The sequence below is a fragment of the Falco peregrinus genome, chromosome 11 (genome assembly GCF_023634155.1).
Source record: "Falco peregrinus isolate bFalPer1 chromosome 11, bFalPer1.pri, whole genome shotgun sequence".
Classification (NCBI taxonomy): Eukaryota; Metazoa; Chordata; class Aves; order Falconiformes; family Falconidae; genus Falco; species Falco peregrinus.
Genome location: NC_073731.1, coordinates 48160 through 68899, shown reverse-complemented (window position 1 = coordinate 68899; position 20740 = coordinate 48160). Strand labels below are relative to the sequence as shown.

The following is a 20740-nucleotide window of genomic DNA, read 5'->3' as shown; positions in this document are numbered from 1 at the left end:
GAAGCAGCGGTAAAAGTGCCGAGCAGAGGATTTGGTTCTCCAGTTCCCAGCCATCCCTTTGGTTTGCTTTGTGACTTACTCCCTGCTCCTTTATTACCTCTTCTTTAAGAAAAGATACATATTTACCACACTGCCATAATGTGAATTTTAATTAACCTATAGCTGAACAAAGCAGAACAGACCTAGCACAGATAGTTCTGTCATTCACTGGCATCCTTTAGGCAGGTAAAATGAGAGGAGGTCTACCCCAGAGACCTTTCTTCGCTAGTTGTTTAGCCTCTGGAACCACCACCTATCCATTGCCCACCTCAGTACTACCTTTCTTCTCAGGGTTGTGCAGATTATCAAGGCATATAGGTTGTGTGAGGTCTTTATTTTCGAGCCTTGCTTCTTTGGAGGAGATGCCCTTGTCTGCACAAGGGGTGAGGCATGTGTCACTGTAGACCTCCACCAAGAGCTGGACACCTGGCCATCCTGACATGAGGTGTCTTGAAATAGATCCGTATCAGTCATGCCAGTCTATACATGTGCAAGGTATTAGGAAGAACTATAAGAAAGCAAATGCAGCGTAGTCGTGTATTCTGCACATACACACCACACACCGTGGTGTTCTAAAGCAGCCTTCTGCTTTCAGCCTCCCAGGCAACATTACTTGTACAGGACTGTGCCTTTTTGTGATGGTTCCCAGGCTCGTTCAGTCTCTTACCGAGCCCTTCTTTTATGGATGGATGGTTTTTCTGTCATAGGTGATAAACAGGGCTTGTATGTAAATCTGGGGTTTGACAGGTAATCTCAGTAGCCCAACAGTAGTGGGTAACAGGTAAACTGAAGCCAGGAAAAGGCAAGAGCACGCTGGCAGTTCCAGGCAGTGAGGCTGTAAAGAGGCTGTGTAAGGACACTGGTGATGACTAATACGTTGTCCTCTCTAGATGCAGACTTGTGTGGTTTGCCGCAAAACAAAATAGCACGTCAGCACAGGATACAGATGCGTTTCCACAAGTCATGACGAAACAAGCTGGCTTGCCTTTACAATTCATTTATCAAAGCATTTCCAGTTCCCATTTTGAGGCTAGAGGCTAATTTTAAGTATCACTTCAGGAACACTACATGGTGCTCAGCTCAAATGATATTCAATTAAAACACAAACCAACCAAACAAAAAAACCCCACCCCCACAAAACCTGAAGAGTGTCTGTTTTGGCTTGAAGAGTATTAAGCAACCTGGGAGGACAGCTGGAAACACTTTGCATATGCCGAAGTAAACAAGAGTTTTTGTTGCCAGTTTGGATTTGGGGAGTATACAGAGATGTTCATGCAACAAATCAGTCCTCAGTTCAGAACTTCGATGCTAACTTGCCGGGGGGGACACCCTCCTATACTTTTTTGTATTTAATCAGTGAAAACTGCTAGCTGGGAATTGATTTGGGGGATTGTATCCGGAAACACCTTTCTCTGAAAGGCAGCAGTAAGAGCAGTTCAGTAGAAAGGATAAACAGCTGGATGGTTGATCCTGAGCATGCTTATAGGTAGGTGTCTTCTGACACTGAATATTGGTCTAAGATGCAGATTACTAGAAATGCTGTCCTTTCAGGCTTTAATAATATTCTAAAAGTTTCTATAGGTTTTCTATTAATTAGGATATGTAGGGGTGTTTATTGATCATTGAGAAAAAAGTCCAGTGTTTATCAATCTTGCTGTGTTGTTGGCCGCTTCAGCTTGCTAGAATTTGCCACTTTTAATTTGAGGGCAGAACTCCGTGGTTCTTCTAACTATTCCAAGAATTCACGAGGGAGAATAAAAGCTTGTGTGTTGTTTTGGGGTGGGTTTGGTTTGGTTTGATGGGCTTTTTTGGTTGTGATTTTTTCATTTTGTTATTTTAAAACAGCAACCGCTTCAGACACACTGTCATATCTTAGTCTTAGTCACCTCCTCATTTGCTGGCTAGTTCTGTGCAAACATGCTGCATTAAAATGACAGTCTCTCTCGGCCTGCCCTTATGGAGCCAAGGCAGTTACGGCTGTGATTCCAAAGAGTGGCTATGTCCTTTATTTCATTTGTTTCGTATTAGCTGTAGCATAGTCACTGGACAGCACTGAAGGATGCTTTACTAAATATCCTGTCCTATTTTTATTTACCTGATTGCCTTAACGGTACAGAAACCATTAGGAACAGCCTTCAGCAATAAGTACTTAGACCCTGTTCAGAGCTTTGAGCTCATTCACGTGAGGTAACCACTGTGTTCCTCTGTGCTGCTTCAAATGAAATTTTTCAGAGTAATTGTGGAGTGTGATCAAGTACATTTCAGAGCAATTTGCAGGCACTGCTTTTGGAGCCCGTGAGGAGCTGCAAATGTGAAATAACGCCTCCTGCGCCGCTCATCTGCACGGGAAGCTGTGGGAGCAGCACTATAGTGAGGGTTGAGAGCAGAAGGCTTGAGGCTTCCACTTCTTGCCTACAGGTAAGAAGCCTGGCCCCAATCAGGGACTGGGGCTCTGTGGAATTTTCCCTGCCTGCCGCGTCCAGTTCCCGTAGCCTCTGGGGAGGGACGACGGCCTCCGCAGCTCCCTGTGTGCTGACACTGCAGGCAGCAGCTGAACCAGGCCTGGCCTGGAGCCTATAAAGAGGATCAGAGAAGCATACTGAGTTTTCCGATGTCCCATCCCAAGCTAGGTGCTCCCTTTTCTTGGACCAAGGGCTCTGAGGGTCTGTGCTGGACTCTTTACAGTTTATCGAGCCTCCTGTGATCAAACGTGGTGATGACCCCGCTTTATTGGGACAAAGGATGGCTGATGCTAACTAGTCATGTCCAGTGGAAGCCTGTGGGAGTTAACATGGGCATAGAGAGTTCTTCAGTCCAATGCTTGGTGGCACCAACTGCTTTAATTTTGACTTAAATGAGACCAGGCACTTGGAATGCAAACTGCAGAGATGTTCCGCTTACAAGCAAAGCATTTGGTGTTTTCGCTTTTTAAAAAACCTGAACAGGCAGTATAAATAAAGCAAGCTGAATTGTAAAAAAAAAAACAAAAAAAAAAAAACCAACAAACAAAACAAAAAAAACCCCAAAAAACCCACACATCAGTGAAGCTGTCAAGGAACTATGTGTACCTTCTAGAAATTCAGCTAGCTAACATACCAATAGGTGAGATTCGTGCATTTTTTCTTGGTGGAAAAATATTTCTGCCCTGTGAGCCCTGAGGATGGCTCTGATAGCAGCGAGAGGCAGTTTCTGTCACTGCGCAGGAGGGTGATGCTTCTGCTTTCCTGGCTGGGTGGTGCTGTCAGTGGTGATTGTGTGGCTCTACCAAGATCAATCACTTGAAATGTTGCCACTTGTTACGTATAATTGGTGGCTCTGGTCTGGTGGGAAGCTAGATCTGCCCTTCACGCCATGTGACAGGCCATCAAGACCATGTGTCAGACTGGTTATGCCTTTACTGGTGGCTGTAGACAGAAACAGAAATTCAGAGGACGAGTGCTGCTCCTCACATGCACTCTTTCCACCTTCCAGTAGTTTTTGCAGGCTCTGTGAGGGAGCACCTAGATGTGTTTGAAGCATCTGGGAATGAAGCAGACATGGCTTTGCCACCTCCGTCAGGATCTCAGAAGGGGAAAATAGTAAGAGAAGCTACCAAAGCCCCAGCAGAATTGGGACAGGGGAGCTCCCGATAGAGCTGGACATTTGGGAATTGCGTGCCAGACAAGTACAGAATAAATGCTACATGTGAAGCAAAGGCACCGTAAGGTGAGGAGTGTGTGAAGGGCGTGTTTGTATGGGAAAGAGCAGTCTGAAGGCACAAAAGGAAAAATGGTTGAACACAAGGATAAGATAAATGAAAGCATAAAGCAAAAGCAAGAAAACAAAAGTAGGTAATGTTTATTTGGAGGGGAGTGTGTGTGTGTAAATCCCAAGCCTTAGGAATAGCCTGCAGTTTCTAAAAAAACACCCCCAAAAAGGGCATGCGGGGGGGGAGAAAAAAAGAGACTGTGGTCTAGGAGAAACACGTAAGAGCAGGGAAAGAACCTTGAAAGGGGATGAGGTTTAACAAAACTTTGAGTTGCTACTAGCAGCAGGGATGTCCCACTACTAGCCTGTATAAATGTGTGATCTAGTAGTGACACGGCCTCTCCTCTTTCTCCTCTCGGTCCCTGTGCTCCCCTAATACATCTGCCTAGTCTGGGCTCTGGTCCTGCCCCATCGCCAGGGTGTTTGTGCTGTGGCCGGGCTGAAGGGTCCTTAGTTTCTATTGTGCTTGTGGCGGTTCACTATAGTACAAATAATGAATATAAGCTAATTATTAATGTACCTATGTTGTCATAGGGACACTGAGTAGGAGAGGAAATTGACTTATAAAGTAAAGGTTTTCAAAGAAAATATTTATCAAAGAGCTTTCGCTGTTGATGTGTTCCATACCTTGGAAATGGAGAATGACTGTTAAAGAAAAACTTGAGTAAAACAAGAATAAGAGAAAAACAACTAAGTGGTTACTGTGCCACGTGCATACTATTGCCAAACAAAGAACTTCAAACTTGATGACAAAGCTGTATGTAAGCTTGCATGATGAAATCCGAAGCTGGATAAACACAGCTTGGTTTTCATTTATAGTTTAATGTCTGTAATCTGTCCAGCATCATAAAGATCTTAAAGTTGAGCCAAGTTTTATGAGACCGTGGGTGAGTTATAGTTTCTGATGGAAACTATGCAAAAAGGGATGGGCTTTCATGCCAAAGCAGACAAAAGTTATGGTTTTGACTGTGTTATGCTTAAAGTTTGGGAAATAAAGTCTAAGCTCAAAGTAAAATAAAACTCAGAGACTTCTGGCCAACAAAAGAAAAAGCTAACTGGAGCCGCTGCTTGCTTGCTTTTTGGTTTTGGGTTTTTTAGTTTGTTTTTTTTTTGTGACAGTCTGTAGTCTGCCTTTTGTGGGTTTTTTTGTGTTTACTATGTTGTCACAAATGAAAATGGAATACAGATTCTCTTCTGCCTTTTGTTTTCTTGTTAACAAACATCTGGAGACTCGGCTTCTATAATAAATAAGCCTTAGCAAGTAGGTCTTGCTCTACGGTGTCTCTTGGGAATGGTTATATTAATACTGGCTCTGCTTTAGAGGTGGAAGTCAGCTCAACTTGTGTTTTCCTCTTGCAGATGTTGTCCTGGAGAAGGCCATGCATAAGTGCATTCTGAAGCCATTGAAGAGCCATATTGAAGCGATGTTGAAAGAGTTTCATACTGCAGATGGTTCTTGGAAACAGCTGAAGGAAAACCTTCAGTTGGTGCGGCAGAGGAATCCTCAGGAACTGGGTGTGTTTGTTCCAACACCAGACTTTGTGGATGTTGAAAAGATTAAAGTCAAGTTTGTGACCATGCAGAAAATGTATTCACCTGAAAAGAAAGTCACGCTGCTGCTGAGAGTTTGCAAATTGATTTATACTGTTATGGAGAATAACTCAGGTATGGTGCTTCTTGTGGTTCAAGGTCACTGTTTTTCTAAACCTGGGGTTGTGTTTTGGTGGAGGAAATGAGACCACCTGATTCTGCAGCTGTGTCTCCTTCTCCTGGAGCTCTTGTAGCATCTCCTTGCCCTTTTGAGAGGGATTCTTCCTCTCTGCTTCCTTCCTGATATCTCTGCATCTGGCACGCATTCTTACAAATCTAGTGTGAAGCAGCTTAAAAAAAAAAGCCAAACCACCAGCTTTGCTTAACTGTAGGCTTTTGAAGTTGGCTATCAGAAAGGCTGTCCTATAAGCCTAGAATTTGACACTGGTTCTAAATTAGTATTTTCCTGGAAATTGTAATAAAGGATACACTCAGTATTTAGCTATAGTAATTCAGCAGTGTGTACGCAATATGACAACTACAAGGGCTCTGTGTTAATGGCTGGAGGAAAGCAGCCCCTTATCCAGTATTTTTGGCTTGCTGTGCCTCTGAATGTTCTCATTTGGACACTTTGTCTTTTCACAAGAGAAATAACATCTATTTCTACACTGTAGCAAGAGTCCAAAAGCGACCTTGAACCTAGATGGTGAAATGGAACCACAGACCAGTTAAGACCTGCTTGATTAGTCAGTGGCACAATTAAAATGCTGTGCTGGATGGCATGAATTCATAGGTGCAACTTTGTTGCCTGATGTCTTACCATGCACTGTTGTGGTAGGTCCTAAGCTAAGGTGAAGCAATGCTGGTGGTAGTGGGAGATTGTTTTCCCCTAAGCAAGTACAAGCTGCTGCAGGTGGTTGGCAGCTTTCATTCGAGCGCTGAATCTGTAGCTGGGCCCTGTGCTGATCAGGATGCTTGCTTTCTTTTGAGATGTGAGGTGAATGGTGAAAGCTTGTGGCTGCAAAAGACCCCCAGGCACTTTGGCAAGGAGCTTAGACCTGGCTTATTTCTGTGCAAAATCCTGCATTTTACAATGGATCTAGGAATCTTTGCCCAAAGCGCTGTAAACTTTTTTTCTCCATACTGTATTATCACATTGAGTAAGGTATTTCCAAACATGCAAAAGAAAAATACTGAGAGGCTTGGGCTAAGATGCAGCAAATGCTCCTTGGGTTGTCTTGCTTTGTCACGTAAAGTTTTAAAACATGGCATCAAGCCAGCACCTGTTTCTGGTATCTGCTTTGTCCTGCAGTCTCAGCCAGATAGATAATAGTGTAATACCTGGAGGGTATGCCGTAGCTGGTCTGACATTCAATAATCACCCCTTCAGTCCTCTGGAGTTTCACCACAGTTTAAATTGGCTCCCGATCTTGATGTTTCAAGTGACCATCACACCACTTCTGCAATGAGCACAGTTTGGCCGGACCCAGAGATCTAGCCGCATAGCGTTTTCTAAAGAGAAAGTTTAAATGCAATAAAAGCGAAAGGAACACCTACAGACCTAGGTACAGCAGAGCCTCTGTGTGTTAACTTGCGTGCTGCCATTACCGATGATGCTTCACCAGCTAGTTGGGAATTATGTGAGGCTTTGCTCACTGGTGTTTTTAACCATGCTCTGTCAAGGAAATGTGCAGAGTTTTCCTGTAAAATCTAATAGGCTTTTATATGCAGGCTTTTCTGCTGGGTTTCAGACTCAGAAACTGGTACTTGTGGCTGGATCCTTCCAGAAAGGGGACATCGTCTGTGCATGTATAAAGAAAATGCCCATTGATTATCTCTTAGCCAGTGACAGAAGTGCGGGTGGAGGTCAGGCCAGACTGGCATGGCTGGCTTTTGTGAGCTCACCAGTTGAGCTGACGCCAAGGTGAGCCCAGTCTTTAAATTCCCTTGTGTGCCTCAAGGTCTGCATCATCCGATTTGTGCTCGTTAGAAGTACAGGATGAAGCTGGACGCTGCCCACCAAGTGTCAGATGATGTTCTCTTTGCTGCACATCTGTAACAAGAGGCTCTAGAGTAATACAAACGTACTGGTCGGTAAAGGCAGCAAAATAATGATTTCCTTTCAAACACTGAAACTGGTAAAAGGGTGTGATTTGTCTATCACTGCCTGTGTTCTCTTTCACCCAGGGAGGCTGTATGGAGCTGATGACTTCTTGCCTGTGTTGACATATGTGCTGGCCCAGTGTGATATGCTGGAGCTGGATACTGAAATTGAGTACATGATGGAATTGCTGGACCCATCTTTGCTGCATGGAGAAGGTAATCAACTTATTTCTATTAGAACTGAGTGGAGGGCTGGGGAAGGGGGATTCTTCCTCACCTCGTTTAAGTAGAAACCCTTTTGATGGAGTCCTATAGTCGGCAATGTCAGTAGTGTAACAAGAGAACCTCGTAATTATTTCCACCTTAAAATAAGAGAAGGCTGGTTAGCTTGCAGAGTTACAGCCCCAAGTGACCTGGGAATCTACTGATGTATATACTGCCTTTAGAAGGGAGTATGTTGTTTTCAGCCAAGAAGGAGGAGGCATCATGACTTAGCAAGCAACCATATGCTGTGCAGGTGCCAAATGTGGTTATCCTTCTGTGCTTGAAAATGTCCTGAGATGAGAGTATGTATGGGTCTGCAGCGTTCAATTGAGTTGTGAGACCTGGAATGGGACCCGGGTTAGGTGCTTTGTAAAAACTTCTGGGGGAATTCTCTGCCCCTCTGGGGAAAGTGCTTTTGAGAATGTTGCCCCCCTTAATGATCCTGGCTTATGTCCAATACTTCTCAGAGTATTTTTATGAGGCCTAGGAATATGTTTCTTAAGGCGCTCTTGAACGATGGCTGAAGTCTGCTAGAGACAAGGAAATCTTCCTCCTTTCTGTTTTCACCGTGGTGGTTTTAACAAAGATGTATTCTGCAAGCTTTTGATAGGCCCCAGAATCTGTTGGTTTATGAGGAAATTTTAAAGGTTTTTGTGACCAAGCTCAGCTGTGAGTTTTAGGTATATGTGTATATGTCCCATTTCTGCTATCTCTTGGGATGCTGAAATTGCTGTATCCTTTTACATGCCGATATGCATGACAGAACTGTGCCAGGTTTTCTCCGGTTCAGTACTAGTCTGTTCCCTGCTTTGTGTGCAGAGTGCATCGTTCAGGAATCTTAGGACAGAAAATACTTGAGATGTGAAGCTGGAGATCATTAACATGCTTGAAAGACAGAAATACTTACTGGACTGTTAAGTCGTGTTGGTTTTAATATAGAAACAGCTGTTCATCTCTTGGCTGGCCCTCTCTGTGGCACTAGCTAAACTGTACGGTGCAGGAAAAATTGTTTAGTGCTTTGGGGTTGTGCGGTTCAAATGTAATGCATTGTCCAATTTGTCTCGTGGGTCTTGCGTGTCTTCTACGTATTGAACTTGTTGCAGAGCTGAAAGCGAGAGGATGCTCTTGGTAATACAGAAAACACTACTGTGAGCATAGAATGTGTCTCTGAATGACCTCACAAATAGACTGTGCTGCCTCTTAATTGAACGCTCCCACTCAAGTAGTTTACTTAAAGAGCAAGAGAAATAAATGATAGCCTGTCTTTTGTTTCTCCTGGTTGCTGAGGACTGTTGCCTCTTGTTGAGAGTCCTTTTCCTTTGTGACCTGCAGCTCCTTTTGTACATCGGCAACTCTGTTGTGGCTGTAATTTGTTCTCCACTCATGTAATAAAGGTGAAGTCTGGAGAGCTGTAGACACTGCCTCCTGAACTAGTTGGACATAGGTGAACAAACACAGTCTGCCTTTTAAAAACAAAAGCAAAACCTTTGGGATGCTTCCAGGTACAAATCGCACACACTCGGTCATTGCTTTGTTGCCACCAAGGGAGTTGCTTTTAAGTTCCTGAACAGTGTAGATTGTCTTTTATGTCGTTAGAACAGCTGTTTTTATTTGATCCCCACTTGAAGGTCATGAAGAGAATAAATCACTGTTTGGAAATTGTTCAGAAGAAAACTCATGTTCCAACTTTGTAAAAACACTCAGGAGTAAAGCAATGACACTGGTCATTTAAATAAACGGCCACCCCCAGCACTAGCGGACCCAGAGTTAGATACTGTTGCACCACTTTGATAATATGGAGCCCAGGCAACCACTGCACGTCTCTTAGCAGCTGAGAACACACCGTCCAGTATTTTGCAGGCCAGTAAGCTGTTTTTCTTTATGTATAAATATTTTGGCCATAGAATGCAGGGACTTTCATATATGTGTGTGTATATTTATTAAAAAAAATATATATAATCGTTTGTACTTTTGACTGTGACCAGTTGGAACTGGCATGGTGTTTGTGACCACTCTGAGAAGTTCTTCCCTTGCTGTCCTTCACAGGAGGCTATTACTTGACAAGTGCTTATGGCGCACTTTCGCTTATCAAGAACTTCCAGGAAGAACAGGCTGCCCAACTGCTGAGTTCAGAAGCTAGAGATACTCTCCGGCAATGGCACAAGAGGAGGACAACTAACAGAACAATACCTTCAGTTGATGATTTTCAGGTAGAGCTTAGGGCTGAAGGGAAAAAAAAACACCCAGGGGATGATTGTTTTGTTGGAAATCTCCATTTGAGAAGTATGATTCATAATGATTTCCTTGGGGCCACAAGTGTGTGAAGCACTGCTGAGAATATGGCTGGCAAATTTGACTCTGTTTCAAAGTCTTTGCACTTCATAACAGAGTGTGATTATGTGTGGTAATGATGGTATAAAGGAAACACTAAAAAATGGAGCTTTCCCACTGTACTTTGTATTTAAGTCGTGCAGAGCAAGGACAGAGTGAATCGTATTTCAGATTTGGCTTCTTTGTATGCTTTGCTGTTAAAAAGAACAATGGCACATTTCCAGTGGTATAAACCGGCACAACTCCCCAGTAACGATTGGTGGCTTACCGCAGGTAATAGAGAGGAGACTTGGGAGAAAAGCTTACAATTTTAAAGTTTAAGCAAGGAGTAGAATTCTATACTGTGGATGACTTCATGTTTGCTTTGTGTTTGTTTGTTTTTTTTTCTCCCCACCTCCCATTTGTTACTGCCCTTTCAGAGTGGGGCAGTAACTTCAACTGAAGAATAACAAAACAGTCGGGATTACTTCATCTTTTAAAACCAGGTCTGCATGCCTTTCATATAGGAAAAGATTGTTACATAGATAAACATGCTGTTGTCTGTTCAGATGCATCAGTTTTGCAAACTGAAGCAAGGAGGATGTTGGAATCAAGAAGAAAGGATTTACTCCTTTGTGTACGGTTGTTTACAGTTCATGTCACAGTGCAACGTTGCTGGAGAGGCTAACGTCAACTGTCAATTAGATACGATGTAGCTAAGAGCTTGATAAATGAAGGTATGGGGTCACCAGGAGGTAATTAAACCTTTCAGTTGTGGCTCCTTCTGCTTTATCAGCGTGCATGCAAACAACCACAGCACATCACTGAACAGGAAGGAGCTGGGAAAAGCACCAGTCTCCCACAATTTGCTTCTCTTAGGAAGAGGAGAGCTGATGAACAGAAATTCGAAACTATGGCCAGTGCACAAAGCTAGTCCATCTTACTGGGATCCATTTTATATTCTGCTTACTTGTACAAGTAGTTAGATGTCACATTCAAGTAGCTTGAGGCTTTGTTCTTTTCGAGCAAAACATTACACTTAATAGGAAAATTCATCACCCTTGTATTTCTGTTGGATGACTAAATAACAGAAGATTTTTTTCAGCAGGATCTTGTATTCAGTTTCACATTCTCTTCCTCAGCAACTGAACTTCAGCCAAGCTAACTGTAGAGCTGGATGCCATGCTGGATGTTGGAAGATTCAGGGGAGCACAGGAAGAGCTGGCACCAGGTGTGTCCAGGGCTGCTCCTTTTGTTGTCTCTTTCAAAGAGAGCCTCAAACCAGTAAAATCGCTCCACTTCCAGGCTATGCTTGGCACAAATTCAAGTATTTTGCTGCCTTCCCAGAATGCCAGTTTTCCATCTCCTTTCTCCACATCTGCAGTCCTGAAACAAAGCACCTTCCCTACAACAAACGTGTAACAGCTTCAGCTCAACTTATCTTTCCCACATTGAACCAGGATGTGATTGCTGCACGTCTGCGATGCTGTCTCACAGCCTTAGCACCAGCTTTTGGGTCCTGGAAAGGCCTTCATCCTCCCTCCCTCAAAAGGATGGAAAAGCAAAAAATCCCATATTTTGATGATGATGAAATACAACTTTCTGATACTGCATAATTTTGATACTTAGTATATGAGTTACAGGCACTTGCACAAACCTCAGCCTCTCCTTGAAGCAATCCTGTCCGTCTAGAAGCACTGAAAAACAAGTCTTCTGTGTGTTAACTGCATTAGAAATTAAAACTGTAGTGTCCTTTGCCTTATTTAGGGCTGATTTTATTTTATTTTTATTTATTTCTTCACACCAGGTAACAAAAATGGATTAGTTCAGGTCAGTCCTAATGGTTTAAAAGCTGTTGCAAAGTTCCAGTGTTTCAGTCTGCAAGCTATCAGAAGTTTATTAAAAACCGAGAGTGCTCTTTGGAACTGAAGTCATATGAGCATTCTTCTCAGTCCTAGCTTTTAACAGCTTGTTCTTATGAAACATAAATTTTTGCCATTGTGATTTAGCATGCTTAATTTATTCAGCTTACAAACATAAGTACCAGCTCAATAAACAAACAGGTCATTCTTACTGTCATTTTTCCATCTCCTTTCATTTTACTGCTCTTAGTTTCTGATTGCAGTTAATTTATTTTTAAAAAAGCACATGATGGCAGGCTGCTTTGTTCATGTGTCCAAAAGTGTTTTGTGGTTGGGGGTTTTTTTCCAGTTAGTTTTTATTTTACTTTTTGAAAGGTATAATTATGTTTCCTTGTAGGGCATGTTTAGAATTCATCTATGTTATCAGTTGTACACGTGTGAATTTCAGCAGAAAAAAAAATCCAGCTTTTACCTCATGATCATGTGGAGTTACTTTAATGTTGCAGAGTAAATTTTCCTTCTACCTCCTTCTAAGCCTTTTTATTTTTTGGAGGAAAAAAAAAAAAGCTGTTACATGAAACTTGGTTGCATCAGGCTCAGACACCAAATTGCCATCGGTTAACATGATGAAAATGTCCTGCATGAAAATGGATTGCCGTTTGCATGCTGCAGCATTAAGAGTGTTGAATGGTTTATCGTGCAGCAACCTGTGGATCAACACCCTTGTATGTTGCTGGCAGAGGGTTGGTTTGGTTTTTTTTTTCCTTCTGACAAACATACTGGGTGAAGCATCTCTTCTATAGTATTGACCCAGCAGTTGCAGCAGCATCTCTTGGGCGTGCTGCCTTCGAGGTTTTATTTTGCTTCACAGCATTTAGTTTCCTAGTAAGGCCAAACACCAAGTCCCATTAAAACCACTGGTGTTTTCAATGTGGCTTTAAGACTGTATCTGTTCATTTGTAATTGCAGGGTTAGAATGTAAGCCAAGGAAAGGAGGATGTCAGCTTATGAACTTGTTGTGCCTGCCACAGTCTTACCACCATCATCAATTCGCAAGGTGGCCGTAATGTACAGGAATCACTGGTGTGTGTTTCACAACTAGAACATAGAGAGGCTTGCTGTTTGTTGCTGAGCTTTCAGTTTTCAGAGCGTGAGGTGTTTGGGTTTTGTTTCTGATGTCTGTTTTCTCATTCTACAGAACTACCTTCGTGTTGCATTCCAGGAAGTTAACAGTGGATGTACAGGAAAGACCTTACTAGTAAGACCCTATATCACTACCGAAGATGTATGTCAGCTTTGTGCTGAAAAGTTTAGAGTGGACAATCCAGAAGAATATAGCCTGTTTCTTTTTGTTGATGACACCTGGCAGCAACTGACAGAAGATACCTACCCTCAGAAAATTAAGGCAGAGTTGCACAGCCGTCCACAACCCCAGGTCTTTCACTTTGTCTACAAGCGCATTAACAGCAATCCATATGGTGCCATTTTTCAAAACAATGATGAGTCAGCTTCTTAAACCAGCCACTCGTTTAATTTCTGTTCCTTGTTAACTGTTGAAAACGTCTTTGTTGGCTGCCTGCCTTAAGAGTTAAAACAAGTCTTAAACCATAAACACCTGGTTAAACACACGCATTGCATACAATACCCCATGTAAACCGTGCATATGGCCAGTTATACAGTGTTCCACCCAGTGTGTTTGAGTTAACAGCCCATGAGGCTGAATTTTTTTGTATCACAGACTCTTTTGAAGCATATTATACCGTGGCCCTTTGCAGGTCTCTTGCTGTAGCATGCAAAATGTATTTTCTTGCACTCATCCTATAGCCAAATGTCATTTTGATTCAAGTATATGTATGCTAAGACAAGTATTTAAGTAAACTGGCTGGTATGAGCTCAGTTTCACCAGCATGAATTTGACAAGACTGTCCGATGCAGGGCATCAGTTAACTCATCATTACTTGGATGATTGCATCCTTTCCTAATTTTTTTAATTACAGAGAATCACCATGGGTTTTATATATATATTAAAAAAAGAATAGAAATTCTATAGCAGTTGCAGGTAAACTGTCAGGGTTTTTTAAAATATTTTTTTAACGATAAAGTATTCTATAATTATGCATGTGATTTTTAACATTTCATATACAAGAATAAATCTCTTGCTGGTTTTAGAGTATTGCATTAAAAGCCTCTGTGGGTTCTCTTCTTTCCCTGTTACAGGAGAGTTCTCGTGAAACTTGTGTTACTTGTAAGAAGATTGTAACATTGGCACTGGCAATTTTGATGCCTTTATCTGAATGTCATGTACTGTTATCTGGATTATTGTTTATATGCATTGCCTCAGACAGAACTAGGGGGTTGGAAGAGGAAATTGGAAGGAAAGGTTGTAGAGAAGGGGCAGAGAAAGAATGTAGAGAACTTAATTTACAATTAAAACATGTTATGTCTGCTGGTTCAGGCTCCTTGCAGGAAATAAGCAGAGGAGGTTGGTAAGGAACTTTTATGTAAGCAGTGTTGTAGATTTGCGGAGGGATTTGACAGTGTTTATTCCAGATACTGTTTGTGTTAGCAGAAGATTAAATAGATCAGTAAGGTAAAGGAGAACACTAACTGGTTTGTATAGTACGTCACCAACATCAACTTGTCTTGAACTGAAGAATGTTACAGCATTTCATGGTTCTAAGTTACTTAGTAGGTGAGATGTGAAAGGCAATCCTACATATGCAAAGATAAAATGGTATTAAATGTATGTGTTCTATAGATTTGTCCAAGATAGGACCCTACTTAAGTCAATTTGGGCTAGTCTTTTTAGAGGGACATGGGATTCTCCCCAGGCCTGCTTTGAGCAGTGTAACGTGAGGCAGATGATTACAAAAATGTTATGAGCAGCATGTGTGTTGTACATACAGAGGTTATAGTGTTTTCATCAGTTTGCCATGTATCTGAAACCCCTGGCACATGTTTGTATCTCATTTTGTAAAAGGTGAGTTTTGCACATAATACATTGTAATACTGAACGATAATTTGAAATGTTGGGTGCTGTGTTCTGGTTTGTTTGTTTGGATTTAAGAAATGGTTCACACTCGAATGGTTTGTGTATCATTAGACTCTGATGCTGCAGCCTTTCATCGTGCTCGGCCCACTTTAAACTCTTTGCAAAGGAAGGATGCAATAACATTATCAGTCTAGTTATTGTGCTTGACCTGAACAGCAGTAAAAGCAGCAGGCAGGTATCTTGAACTGCTGAACTATTTCTTTCGAAATTAAGACTGACCTTTGGTGCTAAAGAAAATTCCACTATTTGCATATGATGGCAGCTTTGCTAGGGGAGGGAAGGAGTAGAGCAGAGAGGCAAACTCAGAATTTCAGGCATGAAACTAAGGAAAGCAAAGAGTGCAAAAAGGGAAACGTGCACCCAAACCACCTCAATGTGATTCCGCTGTCTATTCTTGTGCAATTGTTTCTTTTAAAAATTAGAACATTGTATTCACTGTGCCATGCAAAACACTTCTCACTTCTCATAATGCCAGGAAACAGATGATATGTAAACCTAGGAAGGAATTTGGACTTGCAAAAATAAGCTACCCTATCTTCTCCAATGCGAGATGTTTCATGTTATAAAATGCTGAAAAGCAAGAAAAAGCTTATAGTTGAGGTAGTCCCTCTTTTTGAAATATAGAAGTAACTGGAAAGGCTAATGGAAATAGCTGGAGGTAATAAATCCCTAAATCTTACTAACAGAAGAAATAAGAGAACTTTAATCAAAAAGTTACTATTACATTAGGGGCTTATTTGTGAATTCACAGAAAGTACTGACTGCAAAAGGGTAAGAAATCAAATCTTTTTGTTGTCATCTCCCCATGATGTTTTTTTTTATTTTTCATCTTAAAGGCTGTCATCCTTGCAGCCTCAGCCTTCCAGGCAAGCCTTAAGTTCAGCAGATCATTCTTTCTCTGCTGGAGCTGCAGCACCACAAACTGGGTGAGGATTCTGTATCACAGTAGGGAGAGGCCATTTGTCTTAATTCCACAAAATTAAGAGTGCACAAAGTCTGAACTGGGTGAGGACTGGCAGGTACGTGAGCCGGATTTAAAAAAAAAAAAATTTAAAGTACTGTGCTGTTTTCCTGGCTCTTGCAACCACTCGAGAGGCAGCAAGGGCTGCGCACACGTGTAAGGGAAAGCGAACCAAATCAAGCTGCCCAAGCAGGCAGGGGGCTGTATTTGTCGCAAAACTCTGTTTGTTACAAGAGTTGCCCTGAGACTGTCCCTTACAGAAGGTAAGATAAAGCCAAGAGGAACCCAGGTCTAGGCAGCTGCCGGTGTGTGCCTCCCGGGGCTCGCCGCGGGGCCGCCCTTGGGCGCTGCACATGCGCGACCTGCCCCCGGAGCCAGGCGCCCAGCCCCCCCCGGCACTGCCGGCCCAGTCCCGCCGCAGCAGGAGCGGCGTTCCCAGCTGCCCGCCTGCCGCTCTCGGGGCCCGCGGGTGCCGCTCTCCCAGCGGGGCCGCGCCGCGCTACCGCCTCCCCGCCAGGGCGGGAGGGAAGCGGCCCTCGGGCCGCGGGAGCGCTTCCGGGGCGGCGGGCCGGCGCCAGCAGCTGCAGCATGACGGTGCTCCGCGCCTTCCCCAGCGACGACCTCTTCCGCTTCAACACCGTGTGAACGCCGTCCGCCTCCTCCCGCCCGCTCCCCCCTGCCTCGACCCCCCCGCCCGCTCTCCGCCATGCTCGGGCTGTGGGCGCACGCGGGGCTCCCCCTCTCCCCGCGGGAGCTCGGGGCTCCCCCGGCCGGTGGCGGGGCTCGGGCCCGTGGTGAGCGTCGCTCTGCCCCCACAGCAACCTGGACCCGCTGACGGAGACCGTATCCTTCCCGCTGCCGCCGGGGAGGAGGCGTGGAGCCCAGCGCGGGCGGCAGCAGCTTGCTCCTTAGCTGCGCGCCCCGGTGCGGGAAACCCTTCTACCTGCAGTACCTGGCCCACTGGCCCGAGTACTTCATCGTGGCGGAGGCGCCCGGTGGCGAGCTGATGGGCTACAGTGAGTGGCGCGGCCGCCGCCTTGCCGGTGGGGGGCGGGCTGTAAGGCTGGAGGTTTTTTTAGCCTTTGTGTTCTCCAGATACTCCCCAGGGAGGAGAAACGTTACGCAGCGTCTTCCTATTCCACAAGTGTCTAAGGGTGTTGTATAGGGCTCGTGGCAGTAGTTTTCGGTGTGGCGTTCCAAGCGCGGCAAGGAGGCTCGGCTGCGGTAACGCCCGCCCAGGTGTTACGCGGGTGAATGTGTAAGTACGAGTGCTTCTGTGCTCCCGGAATGAGGTGCCCGTGCTCAGCACTGATCTCATATGCTGCCCGATCATCAGTAAGTGAAAATGCTGGGCTTGGGTTTTGCCTTGTCCTGTAAGGGAGTGCCCTGGGTCTGGATGTCAGTTGCTTATTTGCTGTGGGACATTCTTGTTTTTCAGAGCTCATTCCGAGCAGAACTGTTGGTTTGTTTGTTCTTTCCAATTGTTTTTTTCCCCCTTTTGGGGGGTTTGGGAAGGTGGGCACAGAATGAGAGTCTTTGTGGGGACCCAGGAAATGAAGTGTTTAACAGTAAAGCTTAAAGCGTTTGCTGTACAGAAGTTTTCTCTGTACCAACCACATCAGCTGCTTATTTAGCAGTGCCTGATGTTTATAAGAGTGCCCTGTGGAAGTCTGCATATTCATTAATGAGCTAACAGTAGCTTGGCTCTGTGTAGAAAGGAGAGGAACTATGAAGAATACACACCCATCCTGCTTTTATTTTTTATTTTTCCTTAAACGTCCAGTGTTTCCGGGGCCTTTGCTTTCTCTTGCCACATTGGCAAAACTTCCCAAGCTCTATTCCCCCACAGTCACGAAAAGTCTTCAGTAATTGCTGGGATGGTGAGTGAGTTTTGGGCTCCTAGTCCTCCATTCCTTCAGTCGTGAATTCCACTCGGTTAAAGACTCACGAGAATTGCTTAAAACTTGCATTTGGAAGTCCCGCCTCAAACAATGAATTTGTGGAAATCCATTTATTTATTTACACTAACGAAGGAAAAACTGTAATACTGCATCAAAATGAAACAGTGGCTGCTGAATCACTGAGTAATAGCGTAGAATCACTGCTTAAGCCTTTACCACAATCATTGCAATGTTTGTTTGTAGACTGCTTGGTTTTTTGTAAAGCCGTGTAGCTGCGTGTGGTGCATTATTCCCAAGGTGCTCCTTAGTGCTCTGATGTTCTGTATGTTCGCAGCACTGGGTAAAGTGGAAGGCTCTGTGGCTGGGGAAAAGCGGCATGGACGTGTTACTGCTCTCGCTGTTGCACCAGAATTTTGACGGCTGGGTTTGGCTGCTAAATTTATGGAACTACTGGGAGAAATTTCAGAAAAGCGAGTACCAGGCTTATCTTTAATCTTCTAAAAGTAATCTTTCAACTGACATGGCTTAGATATTTGACTTGCATGAAAGAGACCCAGAATTTTGCTTTAAGATAGTGTTCTGATTCGCTGAGGATTCCCTGTAATTGGAGAACAAGACTAAAAATGTTGTGTGGCAGTGTAAGATCTCAGGGTTTCTGTGAAAGCTATTTTGCTAGAATGAGTAGGATGTAGCCTGAATTCCAATAGAGATACTGTATAAAAAAAGGTCCTTGTCTTGACAGCAAAAGAGTTTCATGGAACGTCAACACTTTCCCGTAGGGCCTCCAGCGTGCTTGTTCAGTAATCGTGGGCTTTTTGCAGTTCCTGCAGGCAGCCTTGGAACCAGTTCTGTATGGTAGACAGTAGTTTAGCTTACTTTCTATGTCAGGCTTGGCTGCTTGTACCTGCTGAAAATTTAATTGAGCATCAAATGAGCCCACAGGGAAATGTCCTGTGGTAGGGCAACCCCATTGTAATTGGTGAAATTGTACCTTTCAAAGAATTTGCCTTGTGAGGAGAAGGGCTGCCTTGTGTTAGGCAACTGAGCTTTGTGACCTGTTCTGCAGCTGCCTCCTGCCACGCACGTTGAAGGAGGCAGTCCTAAGCCAATGCAATCGAAAATGTGGATTTTTAGATATTTTTTTTAAATAAAAGATTTCCTACGTGTATATGAGACCTGTGTGAGTGCTTAGCTTGCCCTGTTCTTTCTGTTCATAATTCTGAACCCACGGGCTGGTATAAAAGAATGGTTATGTGACAAAAATAGAATAAAATCTGAGCTTATACCGGATTTGTCCATTGGGAAAGGAGTGCATCTGTTACTGCAGCGTGAAAGATGTTTGATTAGCGTATGACATCATCAGACCTGCTCTTGGTCTGAATACAAGTTATGGGTTATTTAGCAGTACATTCACCTGCTATTCCTTACTGTGGCAGTTTTGGGGGGTTTATGTTTCCAAAGAAAGGGTGGATTTTTCGTCGATCTCTTTGTGAGAGTATCAAATTGGGTTGCAGTAAATACATATAAGCAGCTCGGCTACAGTGTGTACCGGACAGTATTGGAGCGCTACTCTGCTAGCAGTGGAGAGCCAGATGAAGATGCTTACAGTAAGTGGTTGTTGTGCCTTACGTTGAATGGAAGGGTTCTTGTGTTGAGGGTTCCTGGGCCTGTTTGTATTTTTTTTTTTTAACATGAAACGAGTTCAGATAGTTGTTGATGAATGGGATTCTGTATACTGCTTTAGATAGCTTTTCCTACTGAATTGTACATCAGTTATGAAACTTGATTGCAGGAAACGGAATGAATCTGTGTCAGGGGAAGTTCAGGTTGGATGTTAGGAAAAATCCACTGAAAGGGCGTTTGATCAGGGCACCAAACCTGTCCAAGAGCTCAGGGAGCATTTGGATGATGCTTTTAGTCATATGGTTTAGTTTCAGGTAGTGCCGCGAGGAGCATGGAGTTGGACTTGATGATCCTTATGGGTCACTTGCAACTCAAGATATTCTAGGATTCTAGGAAATCTTCTTGAAAAATGATCTTAATGTGGCTTTGTGCAATGACTGTCTTCTATAATAGCATTATTTTCTTTTGCCATAGATGCGAGGAAAGCTCTTTCCAGAGATACAGAGAAGAAATCAATTATACCTCTGTCTCATCCTGTGAGACCAGAAGACACTGAGTAACTGTAAACTGTGATTCTCAGTTCTGTAAACCTAGTAAGAGTGTCAGTTTCCTTCTCCCCAAAGCCCCCAAGAACTTACAGATCTGTGAGTTAAAGCAGGGAGAAAGAAGATTAAGATCTGAGGAGGAGCCTGGAACCGAGGAGATGAATCACCTGTGACAGAGTCAGTTAATGGATTTGCAGAACTGACAGGACCAAAGGAAACTCCTAAAAATTTCAGATGTTGACTAATGATTTGATAAGCGTATATAAGCTGTGCTGTATCGCTTGGTTCTCTGCCACTCACTGGGGTGGTGGCCCAGCTCTGAGTTGTGATTGAAGCAAACCCAGTGGTACCCACGTGTGTGTGAATTTCTCCTTTAACAACAGCAATCGCTGGGGCTTATCTATAGGACCCCACCATCCAGCGCCCCCCCACCCGCGTGCCTTGTGCCATGGGTTCTCTCCCTCGGTAATGGGGTGGGGGCAGGGACGGAAAGAACCACCTGACTATTAAAGCTGTCAGATGCGAAGGATTTAACTGCTCGAGCCACGCGGGTGCTTTTTGGTACAGAGGCAAGGGGTAATAGTGGCTGGGCTGCGAGTGGGCAAAGGGCAGAGCGAAAGGGCAGCCGCAGCGAGCATTCCCGTGGCCGGGCGGTGTGAACTGGGCTGAGATCCCGGCCCGTACTCGCCCGGCCAGTGCTCAGCACAGGGCTGGTGGGTCGCTGCTGCCACCTGGTGGGCACGTGTCGGTTCTGCAGCCCTGGCGCCGCGCATGCGCAGTGGCGCCTCGCCCCTCGGCGCTGC

At 44.1% G+C, this 20740-nt stretch overlaps 1 protein-coding gene across 9 annotated transcripts in view; it reads left to right on the top strand.

Annotated features, from left to right (window-relative positions):
* The window catches only part of LOC101920172 (sodium/potassium/calcium exchanger 3), a 280196-nt gene extending 259906 nt beyond the window's left edge, over positions 1 to 20290 (top strand). For 2 of the 9 annotated variants that reach the window (XM_055816642.1, XM_055816641.1), the window contains exons 23-26: positions 5146 to 5451; positions 7504 to 7635; positions 9730 to 9893; positions 11136 to 13194. In XM_055816642.1, coding sequence (XP_055672617.1) covers positions 5146 to 5451; positions 7504 to 7635; positions 9730 to 9893; positions 11136 to 11609 — 1076 coding nt within the window. In that variant the 3' untranslated portion in view covers positions 11610 to 13194. Of the gene's footprint in view, positions 1 to 5145; positions 5452 to 7503; positions 7636 to 9729; positions 9894 to 11135 lie in introns of all 9 variants that reach the window. The other 7 variants (XR_008749300.1, XR_008749303.1, XR_008749302.1 and 4 more) reach the window with 7 other exon arrangements.
* The last annotated feature ends 450 nt before the right edge of the window (positions 20291 to 20740 follow it).